The 12,531-nt window shown below is 50.3% G+C and overlaps 1 protein-coding gene across 1 annotated transcript; it reads right to left on the minus strand.

The window, feature by feature from the left end:
- Window positions 1–1,338: 1,338 nt before the first annotated feature.
- Window positions 1,339–6,540, minus strand: FATE1 (fetal and adult testis expressed 1). Its single transcript, XM_007993000.3, has 5 exons — window positions 6,339–6,540; window positions 5,167–5,294; window positions 3,040–3,146; window positions 2,551–2,629; window positions 1,339–1,906 (listed from the first exon to the last, which is right to left on the minus strand). The coding sequence occupies exons 1-5, from the start codon at window positions 6,442–6,444 to the stop codon at window positions 1,775–1,777; spliced, it is 552 nt and encodes a 183-aa protein (XP_007991191.1). The 5' UTR covers window positions 6,445–6,540; the 3' UTR covers window positions 1,339–1,774.
- Between the last annotated feature and the right edge of the window lie 5,991 nt (window positions 6,541–12,531).

A 12,531-nucleotide genomic window follows, 5' to 3' on the forward strand; every position in this document is an offset into this window, starting at 1 on the left:
ATCTGGGTGCTGCTGTTTCCCCATTCTGCAGAGGGGCTTCCTGTAGCACTTGATTACCTCTGTGCTCTGGGACCAGAGAGAGAATCTCCCAACTGTTTCTTTCCTAGGTGTCCTTTTCTCTGCTTTGAGCAGGGCCCAGGCTCCAGGGACCACGTACCTGGTGTCCCACAGGGCTGACAGGAGGCCCTGCATCCTCATCTTAGAAGTATTGCAAGCCCTAGAGTGTCAGGTGTGGAAGAACCCCCTCATTGTATAGGAGCCCATGAGGACCAGAGAGAAAGATGGGGAGCAGGGGCAGAGCAGGCTCTGGGACTCAATCTTCTCTCTCTCCCTCTACTCTAACTTCCCTCCCTCTGCTGCTCTGTGTCTCTGACTTTCTCTCTCTCTCTGCCTTTCCCTTCCTGCATGCTTTCTTCTCTCCTCGCCCCTCCTCCTCTCCCTGTCTCTTCACTGTCTCTCTGTCTCACATACACAGGCACACACATTCATTTCATACCTAGTGACTAACACACTCCCCAATCTTTATAGATGGAGAATCCTTGACAGATTTGGGGGATTAGGGAAGGTGCACTTAGCAACTAAAACCAATCGAAAGTTCTGGGTCAGAGACATGTGTGTTGATCCCTTGGTCCCAGGGAAAGGGATTGCAGCTCTTCCGTAGGCCTCCTGCAGCCAGGCACATCTGCAGTGTGGTCAGGCCCTCATATGGCAGGCAACATTCTCCACCTCTCAGGCTCAGCCCCACTGGACGACCCGGCTATTCACCCTGTCTGAGGTGTGCTTCATGGGCTGTGGACCCAGACTGTGTGGTGGGTAGGGTGCAGGGTATGTGTAGCTCCTGTTCAGCCTGTAGAGCTGAGGCAGGACCTCATCTCCAGTGAGTCTGTCTGCAGGAGGCAGGCCAAACCCTAGCGTAGGACTCAGGAAAACTCAAACCACAGAACTCACACCCAGGCCCTGTCTCGCTGGATGACCCAGGTACATGTTTCCTCCCTCTGGAATTCAATTTCCTCTTGTGCGAATGAGAATGTTTCTGGTCCCTTTCAGGAGATTTCCTCTGATTGCATCCCTGCAACACAGTCCAGACATGCTCCCAGAACCACACACCCACAAGCACCCATTTGCATCAGCCCAACAGGAAGAACTTTGCAAAGCTGGGGCTGGGGACAGTGAGGCGGGGAAGGTGAAAGGGAGGAGGAAACCAGGGCACCTGGGGCAATGGCAGAGGCTCAATCCCAGCCACAAGGTCTTTGTGAAGAGGCGCTGTTGTTCCTCAGTGCACCCCAACCCCACTGTTGCCCCAAATGAGTGCTGGACACAGGAACCTCAGCCACAGAGTTTTGCTGCTATGGCGGAACTTTTATTGAGCATGATGTTTGCGCAGAGCGTTGTGCACGAGGTGGAAGCAAACGAGGGAGGAAAACAAAGCCACAACCCTGCCCACAGAGGATGCAACAGAAGGGCCGCTGAGGTCAGGAAGGCAAGGTTGCCACTAGGTGTTACTGTGGCGTCCAGATGCCGCCATGCTCTTCACCCTTCAAAGGGTGGCATCTCAGCCCATGCAGTCCTCCTCCACCTTCGCAGCAGCCAGGACCTCCCAATGCAGTGACCTGACCTCCCCAGGTAGGAGGCCTAACCAGAGTTGAAAATGACCCTGACGCTGCCTGAGGGCTGCTGGGAGATAAAAGGGGAATGGGCAATGGCGGCCCGGGGAAAGAGGAAAGAAAGAAGGGGAAGCAGGGAGGGCTCCAATACGGAGGTCGCGCGGGGGCGATCACTGGTTCATCCACAGCCACAGGTTGGCTATGCTGGCTGACACCAGCACGGCGATGATCAGGTTCTCCCTCTGGCGCCAGGTGGCGCCCTGCTCCTCCAGGGCGCGCAGACGCCGGTTGACTGCATATAGCTGCAGAGGAGCCAAAGGCAGGACTGCTGAGCCAGGCTCTTCTCCAGAAGCCCACAGCTCAGCCATCGGAAAAGCATAAAGTTAAAGCAAGAAGGGGCTTGATTGCCCTTTGGCGGTGGAGCGGGGAGTGCCCCTAGTGAGAAGCAGGGGGCTGGGCCAGGTCTGCTGGACCAAAGACTTGGCTGCTGCGTCTGCAGGCCCTACTTCTGCCTTCTCCCTTGATGCTCACTTCCATTCTCTGGAAGAGGCCAGCCCATTCCAGCTGCTCCGGGGAGCCAAGGGAGAAAGGGTCTCCTCCTGAGAAGGTCTGGGTTTGATTCGAACAAAGGCCACCCTTCTCTCAGACTGTTGGGTATCACTCTCTCTCTGGACATAGAACACTTATCCTTGTATGTTCCCTCTTCCTCTACCTTTTATCGGCCCCTATTCCCTGCCAGCATCTCAGGGACAGCAGTAGGTTTGAGATTGGACATCTACCTGGGTCAGAGCCATGGGGATGAGGAGGAAAAGGAAGGGAATCTGCCCCACCTCCAGCGCTAAAGGGAAAGATGACTGTAAGGGGCTACAAGACCCCAGCTGTTGAGCCCTGACTACTCCAAGGCATTGTGATTCTGCTTGCACCCACCAATTGGGTCCCTCCTCACCTGTCTTCTCATGACTTCCATCTCCAGTACATTGAGCTCTTCCAGGCTAGTCTGTGCCACTGCATCTGTACCTGGGTTGCTGGGAGAGAAAAAAGACAGAGGGTCAAAGCTGCTGGTGGCCCCGGCAGGACCTGGCAGTGAGCACAAGAAGGCAATGAGGTCAAGCAGGTAAGGTAGGGATCTTCTTGGACAGTGACTCTATGAGCCTCCAGTCCTCTCCCATGGTAAAGAGGGCCTAGGGCCTTGAGGACTGGGAGTCAGCCTGAGCTAGCCTGAGCCAGCCTGGCCTAGCTTGGCCCAGCCCAACTCGGCTAGCCCACAGAGCACTGGGATGCCCCAAATGGGCAGGGAGCCAGGGTGCTCATGGTCTCTGACAGGGAGGCATTCCAGGCCCTCATGACTCTGTCCTGGCCAAGCTGCTTACCAGCCCCTCCGCCCCACTCTGGGCCCTGTCTGAGCAGCCAGGGCCCACAGACCCTCAGCTCTTACCGATCATAATGGAAACGCATGCCTTGGAAATTGCCAGGGTACTCCTGGAGATGGGCATCCCCATGGCCTGATTCTCTCAGCATTCTGGGCATTGGCAGCTGGGACCCCTGAAGAAAGGAATGATCAGTAAAGTAGCCTGCCCAGCCCCACGTGAGTGGCTTCCCCAGTTTGCCCAGAACCAATGGTGCACCCCATGGGGAGTCACATGGTGCCTGGTCTCTGGAATCAAGGGCTGGCAGCTTCAGGCCTCTAGGAAAGCTTGGGAACTCCACACAGGCTGCTGGCCACCACCCCACCCGCACCATGCTCCTCGGTAGCTCTTGGTCATCCAGGCAGGCTGTGGCAAAAGAAGAGCAGTGACAGGGGTCTCTGTCCTCTGCAAGAACTTTCACATGCAGGTATTAGCTGAGAGGCTGAGCAACCTACTGAAGGAGAACGTAAAACCTTGATTGGCAGCCCAGGCCATTGAGGCCTGGCGAGGTGCCTTTACTTCCCAAGGATGCATGGTAAATGTCAGGGCTAAGGCTAGAACCCTGGCTACTGGGAAACCACCAACTCCTCTGGGTAAGCCCAGCCAGCCATCCCTGTGGCTTTCATTTTCATCCATCTGCCAACGACTCCCGAGTGTGTATATCTCTGCCCCAGAAAATCATTTCAGCAATCAAGTTTCCCTCCCTCTCCAACCTTACTGCCCCCCCAATAACTTTCAAACTTTACTGTGGTAACAGTAAAACCACCATTTTCTAACGCTTTCCCTCATCCACCTGAATGTGGTGAAAAACATTGGCTATGCAATGATGGGATTCATGATTCCCTAAAATGGTCAGGTCTACCTCCTCTGCAAAATGGCTCAGTATCCTTTGCAACAATGTGGCCAGCATTTTTCTAGAAGATTCAACACCCACAATGAATGTAGCGTAAAGAATTGGCTACAGAACTGTGGGACTCACATGATTTCCTGGAGCAGTCAGACCTCCCTCCCTCTCCAATCTTGTTGCCTTTTCCCAGCAGCCTTTGCAACAGCATAACAACAATTTTTGTAAAACTTTCCCTTACTCACAGTGAATTTAGCTAGCTAAAATGATTGGCTACAGAACTGTGGGACTCACTTAATTCTCTAGAATAGTCAGGCTTCCCTCCCCATCCAAAATGACTGTGTTTTCCCAATATCATTTGCAACAGTATAGCCACTATTTGTTCTAAAACATTCCTTCATCCATATCGAATGTAGCTTAAAAGGACTGGCTACAAAATGGTCAGATTCACTTTCCTGGATTTCTTTTTTCTTTCTTTCTCTTTATTTCTCTTTCTTTCTTTCTTTCTTTCTTTCTTTCTTTCTTTCTTTCTTTCTTCCTTCCTTCCTTCCTTCCTTCCTTCCTTCCTTCCTTCCTTCCTTCCTTTCCTTTCTTTTCCTTTTCCTTCCTTCCTTCCTTCTTTTTTCTCTCTCTCTCTCTCTCCCCCCCACCCCCTTTCTTTCTCTTGCTCTGTTGCCCAGACTGGAGTACAGTTGCATGATCTCAGCTCACTGCAACCTCTGCTTGCTAGGTTCAAGCGATTCTCGTGCCTCAGCCTCCTGAGTAGCTGTGATTACACGCATGTGCCACCATGCCCAGCTAATTTTTGTATTTTTAGTAGAGACAGGGTTTCACCATGCTGGCCAGACTGTTCTCCAACTCCTGGCCTCAAGTGATCCGCCCACCTCTTCCTGCCAGAGTGCTCAGATTACAGGCATGAGCCACCATGCCAGACCACTTGACTGGATTTCTTAACAGCCAGAAAGCATAGGAGCCTCACCTGAGTTATTGTGTGTATACACACACACGCACCACACACACAATTTTAAATACAGGAAGCGTTATTTCACACAATGGATTTACAGAGTGAAATATTTATGTACTCCCCATGCAATATTTGTTTCAGGCATTCTGAACTCCCAAGGTTGCATACCAAGCATAGGAAAGGATGACCCTGACCTTTCTGTCCTCATTTGCCAGCTTGGAACACAGGAGCTTCCTCCTCCTCACAAGTCAATGTCTAGCCCTGCCTGACCTGGTCAGGCTACAGCCCCTACAACCAGTACTCCCAACCCCAACCTGGCCAACATGTGCTGAGGACCCCATGCAGTACCATTTTCTTGGATCGGGTGGCAGTCATATTCCAAACTCGTTTAGCTGAAGCAGAGCCAGCAGCTTTTTGTTCCAACTTCTGCCTCTTCTGGGAGGCACCCAGGGACCGAGATCCATGCTCCATCATTTCTAGAGAGAAGAACAGAGACCCCAGGAGCACCCATAGAAGTTGTACCAGGGCTTCTTGGGCACAAAACACACCAAAAAGAAGACAGAGTCCCCAGCTTTCTTGGGAATCACTCAGCACCCATTAACCACTGTCCACCAGCTGATCCCAGGTCTCAGTTTGTTCATCTGTTCAAAAGTTAAACAAGAATTTCCTGAGGGCTCAGCTCGAGACTAGGTTACTCTCCAGTAATCTAGAGAGCAATGACCAAGAACAAGATTCCAGCTATCAAGGAACTGACCATCTGTTTTGTGTATAAGAGTGAATGACAGGTGTAAAACAGAAGGTCTATCCTTGCAAATGCAGACAGAGAGATGCAGGCTCCATAAACGATCAAAACAGGGTAACACAGTGGAAGGAAAGGGCTCTTCCTAGAAAAGTAGGAGACAACAATTGAGGCAGGGACCTGAAAGAAATAAAGGACCCAGCCCTGGGAAATTGAGGGAAAGAGCATTCCAGACAGAGGAAACAGCAAATGCAGGGTCTTTGAGGAAGAAGCAGGCTTGGAGCATTGTAAGAACAAACATAAATGCAATGTGTTCTGGATCCTTTTGTGTGCTATAGAAATGGTATTTTCTGTCTATATCATAGTATGAAATGTTTTGAGGAGGCTGATACAATCTTATAGATCATGGAGTCTGGATTTTCCTCCAAATGGCAGGAAAATGAATTCTTGGGTTGGGAGAGAGAATTGATCTCTGGTCTCATAATTTGAGCCCTCTGAGTATTTTGCAACAGACACTGTGGTGGCTTGGACAAGGGGAAGACAGAGGGACCACACATGTTGTTCCCATCCTCCTCCCTCCCAGTGCAAAATGCTCACATCATCTCTCCCTTTTCTCCTAGATCCCTTACCATCAACCCACAAATCCTCAAAGCCCACCCAACACACAGATGTGCAAACACTTCCATGCACACATGCACCTTTCCCAACACACACATGCACAGGTACAGACATGTATCTACACAGTTGGCTGTAGCTTAGGGGTATTTTAGGGGATCCTCACCCGCTATCACCAGGTGCTCTTGGTTTTGCCCTTGGCGTCCATGATTCAGTTCTTCTGTCAGGGACATTTCCATCTCTGCCTTGGTGTTGGGAGGGCCTCCTGCCATCACAACCAGCTGTTCACTTGTAAGCTATGGCTAAGGATGTACAGGGTGCCAGGAACAGAGGAGTCACACTCAGAAAATCACCTCTTCCTGGAACAGGAGCTCAAGGAAGATATAGTCAGACCTGGGGGTGGAGCAAGACTCCCTCTCTAGGCTGAGGCCTTGGACTCAGCACTTTCTGTTTCTATTGTATCTTGTTGGCTAGGTCCGTGGCCTTCTCCTTGCTACTCTGTAAGCAACTTAGGAGAAGAGATACAATTCCATGCCTTTGACTGTGAGAACTGCTCTGGCTCATGAATTTCCATATTTAGCCCATGGGGGGAAGGGTGGGGTCTACCCTCCATCATTTCTATGAAGAAACAGGGATTGGCACAGGGTCCAAGAGCCAGGCAGTGGCTACAGCAGAGTTAGGTCCTAGCAATCCAGGCCATACCACACCTTCAGAAGGGATTCTCTGGAGAGCATATCCTACCTCCCCCGTCCAGAGTCCCCAGACATGGGAGGTAGCCCTTTTCTGAAGTAGGTCAGACTAGGGAGGAGCCATGAGAACAAAGGGAGAGAAGGGTAAGAGAGGTGGGACCTGACTGCAGCCACTAGAACTCCCAGGGGCCTCAGGCCTTGCACCTTCTAAGTCCCAATTCTCCCTCAGCTTCCCTACTGATTAGACCACTGTGATGGTCAGGTTTATGTGTCACCTGGCCAGGTTCTAGTCCCCAGTGACTCCTTCAAACACTAGTCTAGGTGTTGCTGTGGAGGCATTTTGTAGCTGTGGTTGGCATCTACAACCAGTGGACTTGAAGTAAAGTAGAGACACAGCCTCGATGATGTGGGTTTGTCTCACACAATTAACTGAGAGGCCTGAAGAGCAAAGACTGAGGTTTCCCAAAGTAAAGGTAATTCTACCCCAGGACTGCAGTGTCAACTCTTCTTTGAGTTGCCAGCCTGCCAGGCTGCCCTGCACATTTCAGACTTGTCAGCCCCACAATCGCATAAGTCAATTTCTTAAAATAAATTTATATATACTTGTGCATATGCAGATACATACATACATACATATATACATCCTATCAGTTCTGTTTCTCTGGAAAACACTGATTGCTACAACGACCTATGATGAACCCTTCATTCTAGGAAACAACCCCAGAGCCCCTGGGGGAATAGGAGGCTATTTGTGAAAGGAATCAGGACAGGTTTATAAAAGGTTCCTTTTAGAAATAGCCTCTTCTTCCCCCAGAGCCCTTGGGCCAGGTGGGATAAAGAGGAGGAAGGAAGGAGGAAAAGAGGAAGGGAGGGAGGGAGGAAGGAAAGAAGGAAGGAAGGAAAAGAGGAAGGGAGGAAGGAAGGAAGGAAAGAAGGAAGGAAGGAAAGAAGGAAGGAAGGAAAGAAGGAAGGAGGAAAAGAGGAAGGGAGGAAGGAAGGAAGGAAGGGAGGGTGGAAGGAAGGAAGGAAGGAAGGAAGGAAGGAAGGAAGGAAGGAAGGAAGGAAGGAAGGAAGGAGAGGGAGTGGAAAGGAAGGGGTCAGAACTAGCTGAGATAGGGCAGCATGGTCTGAGGCTGCCTGTCCCCTGCCCCCACCTCACCTGTCCAGCGCTGGGGCCGAGCTCTTGGGAAGCAGAGCTGATATAGGCCCTGCCTGCATTGCTGGGGGCCCCAAAGAAGCCCTTCCCAGATCTAGTGGAGCAGCTGCGATGAAATTTGAGCTTTCTGGAGGGCCACTTTGGGAGCAGAGAAACTGCTGAGTGTGCTCAGCTTAGTGGGATTCAGGAGCCTGGGAAGCCCAGCCAAGGTTGCCAGATTGAGCAAATGAAAATACAGATACGAAGTACATTTAAATTTCAGATAAACAACACATCTGTACTTATACTACATTTGTAGTGTAAGTATTCTCTCTTGTACACTAACCTTTGGGACATATTTACACTAAAAAAAGGATTCATGGGTTGATCTAACATTGAAATTTAGCTGCATATCCTGTATTCTATCTGACAATCTTATCTCACTATGACCTCAAGATTTTACCTCGAGCAAGTTTCTCCCTTCTTTTGGTGTCAGTCTCCACCATGGACAAGCCTCCCTACAGGGTGGCTGGATTGTGAGGAGCACTCAGAAGTCAGCAAAGCTACAGTAGTGTAGGCACTGGCTTGCCACGGGGCCTCAGGCTATGGAGGCCAGATTTCTGTCTAGTTATCAACTGACCCTGGTGGGGCTTCTTGGGCACAGGAGCACAGGGTCCAGGTGCATGTGGAGGCACTGCCCCCTGGTGGCATAAGAATCCACCACCTAAAGCCAAGCAAAGAGGGTGGGAGAATTCCTTCCCAATCCCTGAACCCCCAAGGTCACTCAGAAACCCCAGCATCTCACCCCCTTAGCGTGCCTTCCCCGCTTGGATTGAGTGCCAAGGACAACTTGGAGGTGACAGAGAGTTTAATGTGCCTTTGAATTTGTCTCTTAGCATGTTAGCTAATTATAATTTCATAATTGTAATTTACACGGTAATCTCCTTTTGAAATGGCCCAAAATTCGTACTCCAACCATTCTGAAAAGCCCCCTACCCCAAAGTCTGGGTGCTAACCTCAGGGCCCCAAAGGACTAGAGCACCTGCGATACAGAGGGAGATCTTTCAAGTCTTACACGGTGCCTGGGTCCAGGAAGATGGCACATGGCCAATTGCAGACAACAGACTGCAGAGCCCTAACACTCCAGTGGAAGGCCCTGCTCACCCAGAGGTTCGGCAGATGCTTCTTCATAGGGGAAGGAAGGGTCCAGAACATACCTGGCTTGTATGTGTGTCTATCTGCTTTCAATGTGCAGTGTTTTACATAAATGAGATCTTACAAATCTGAGATGTGTGCCATTGTGCAACTTATTTTTTCAAGTGAACCAGGTGCCTTGCGGATCTCTCCATCTCAGAACAAATCTACCTCGTTTCTTTTCAGCCCAGCATAGCATTTCCCTACACAGCTGCCTCCCGTTGCTCCTTTATTGACTTGCTCATGGATATTTTGGGTGTCTAGAGCTTTTTTACTTTTAGAAACAATGTAGCACTGAGCGTTCCTGAACATGTCTCTCTGCACACATATGTAAATGTGTTTGCACAGTGGGTGCCTAGAAGTGGAATTGTGGGGTTCTAGGGTATGTGTGTTGATTATTTTGACCTATATGGACCAATATTGTCAAAGGAGCCTCCGAAGAGGCTGTACAAAGTGAGGCCTCACCTAGGAGAAGAAAGTCTGTGTTTCTTCCCAGTCTGATCAACAGAAATATTATGCCCCTATTTAAAAGGCATAATGGGTGAAAAATGATATCTATCTCATTGTTGCTTTAATTTATATTGCCTTAATTATGAATAATCTTGAGCAATTTTTCACATGTTTATTGATCTTCTGTATTTCTTTCCCATGAACTGTCTGCTGGAGGGTTTGGATCTTTATTAAAACAAGAGCTATTTTATTAACAGAAAAGAATAAGACAAAAACTCTCCCTCCTTTCAAGTTAAGTATCTCCAAAGGAAACGTATCATCTTTTTCCCTAAGGGGGATCGTGAGCCCAGAGCCTCCACTGGGGACCAAACAAATCCAGTTAATTGCATCTAAGCTTTTGCTGAAACCTAGAGGGCATCCAGCCACCCACGGAGAAGGTGTCCAACTCAGGCTGCTGCCTACCTACCTGCCCATCTGCCTTTGTATCTGCCTGTCTTCTCTGCCTGCCCCCAGCCAGCCTGATCACCTGCCTCCAACAGTGCCTTCCAACCATTAGCTTCTTCCAGATGTTCAGTCAGCTGAGCACTCTGCTCCAGTTCCCAATGGCTCAGGGTCGCAGCTCTGTCTGCCCCATGTTCCCACCTCCCTTGCAAGCTGCAGCAGGAGATGTCAGGAACCCAGCCCAAAGTCAGCACATCTGTGAGTGACTCAGAGTCCTGCCACTGGGATATCTTAGGCAAGTTGCTTCACCTGCTTGGAGCCTCAGTTTCCCATCTTCACATGGAAATTTTAGGGAGATTTGTGGGTGCTGCCTGGGCTTCAAGGCAAACTCTAGCTGTTCTTCATCTAGAGCAGCTCAGCTCTTACCACTTTCTTATATTGGGGCTTTATGGAAGAGGTCATTCAAGCCAAATGTCTTGAAGGAAAGTTAAAAAAGCCATTGGGTGTGATGACTTCCTATCTCCCAGTCCTGCTCAGAGCCCAGTCTCAGGCAGCTACAGCCCCACACCCAAGCAAATGGGTGCACGTGGATCTTCCAGGCAGCTGAGAGCTTCCTCTTGGCTTGTTAATGAACCTTATGGACCCATAAACAATTCTCCTTCCTGCTCCTGGAAGCAGCTGGTACTGAGGTCATCCCTGGAGCCCCAAAGCCCTCCCTACACCAGAGAGGAAGGGGAAAGGGGACTAGCAGAGTCTTGCATCTCTCCCGCCTCTCCTTAAAGAGGCAGGGATGACAGACAGAAGGACACAGGGTCAAACTGCAGGGACCATAGCTGGCCCAGGGAAGGAAGGCCATCTTGTGAGCAGAGAGAGGGAAATTAAAAGTATCAGGGCCACTTAGGGCAGCCCTTAGGACCCACTCCCATGGGGACAGGGCCACGTTGATTTCCAGCTTTCTGTCTTGAATCAAGATTGACTATGTGCTAGACACTGGGGATGGAGATGAGGTCCCTGTCCTCACAAAGTTCATGCTCTAGTGAACAGAGAATCAAATGGATAGGAAGGAAGTCCATCTGTCTGTGGGGACAATAGCAGGCAGCTGTTTATGTGGTGGCCATGCCCTTAACCCTGCTGCACTCTGCCTGTCTGGGAGTGTGGTGGGTGCTCACTAGAGCTTGGCAAACCTAAAAAGGAGGGGCCCAAGGGAGATCTGTCCCAAGCAATGTCCCCAGCCTCTGCAGCCTCTGACTGCACACCGCCTGGGGCAGCTCGCTACCTCCCAAGTGGGCTCAGATGCCTCGGCTTTCAAACCAACAGGTAGGACTGCAGTTGCTGAGATGCTAAGTGGTTCCCAAACAGCCCAGTCCTCCAGGCTTAGGGGTCCGGAGACCATCCTGCTGTGCCCTGAGTCCCTTCAGAACAGCACCTCAAGATTCCCCCCGAGAAGGGGAGGCTCCCTCAGCAGCTCAGGTGGAGCTGCAAAGAGCTCAGGGTAATTGTTGTTGGTTGACTGCCCTAGAAACAACTCAGGACCACCCTGCATGCGACAAAGAACAGCACCCAGAAATGGGGGAAATGCGCCTCCTAGCGCAGCCAGCTGCTGTCACTGCCTGCTCCTTCTTCCGCCTTCTCCTTTTCTCTTCACTGGCCCAAGAAATCCTTCCCCCAAAAGCTGCAGAAGTTTCAGAGACACAGAGGAGTTTGTTTCCTGCCTATCTGTCACACGGTGGCCCAGTGTCACCCTGCCCCCCAGCTGAGAGGCTAGGGCACTTTGCTCTTGTGTCCAGAGATCCGTTGGAGCTGTTGGGAAAGAGTCTCTTTCCTGATCCTCAGGAAGGGGGGTTAAGCAAGGTGACCTCACAAAATCCTTGGCCTCGGCTGTGTGGTGACTCCTCAGATCAAAATGCATCTGCTTTTAATTGTTTCTGTGCTCAATGGCTGAATTGTGATGTGTATGTAAAAATCAGGAGAATCAGAGGCCAAAGGAAGAAGTAGAAAATGTGGTACAAAACCTCAGACAATGACCTGCTCAAAACACAAGGAGCAGCTGCCCCTCCAAGCTGGAGAAAGATGTTGGAGAGGAGGAAAGAAGGCCCAAGGTGGGAAGCACAGCCCTGAGAAGCTGCATGGGTTTGTTTTTTGTTTTTTTGTTTTTTTTTGTTTTTTTTTTTTTTTTTCAGACAGGAAGCTAATGACAGATGTTCCCATCTATGAAGTGGACACTATTCCACTATGCCCCCATTTTACAGATGGAAAACCTGGACAGTGGTGGGAAGAGAGGGCTGAGATATGACCCAATTCACTGATTCAGTGATAAACCAAGGTCATCACATTAACACTCCAGGGTCCTTGCTAGACCAAGAGGAAGTCCCAAGGAGAAGGTGGCTCCAGAGAATTTCAGAAAACATCCTCTAGCCCCTATTCTACTCTGACCTGCCCTTCACTCTTAG

This window comes from Chlorocebus sabaeus, chromosome X, assembly GCF_047675955.1.
Source record: "Chlorocebus sabaeus isolate Y175 chromosome X, mChlSab1.0.hap1, whole genome shotgun sequence".
Classification (NCBI taxonomy): domain Eukaryota; kingdom Metazoa; phylum Chordata; class Mammalia; order Primates; family Cercopithecidae; genus Chlorocebus; species Chlorocebus sabaeus.

Bases quoted from the DNA above. Each gene is read 5' to 3' on its own strand.
- FATE1 (XM_007993000.3), bottom strand. From the start codon at position 6,444: ATGGCAGGAGGCCCTCCCAACACCAAGGCAGAGATGGAAATGTCCCTG. The intron at 2,630-3,039 runs GTAAGAGCTGAG...TTTCTCTCCCAG, and splicing joins ATGCGTTTCCATTATGATCG to CAACCCAGGTACAGATGCAG. The intron at 1,907-2,550 runs GTGAGGAGGGAC...GCTCCTCTGCAG, and splicing joins TGGAAGTCATGAGAAGACAG to CTATATGCAGTCAACCGGCG.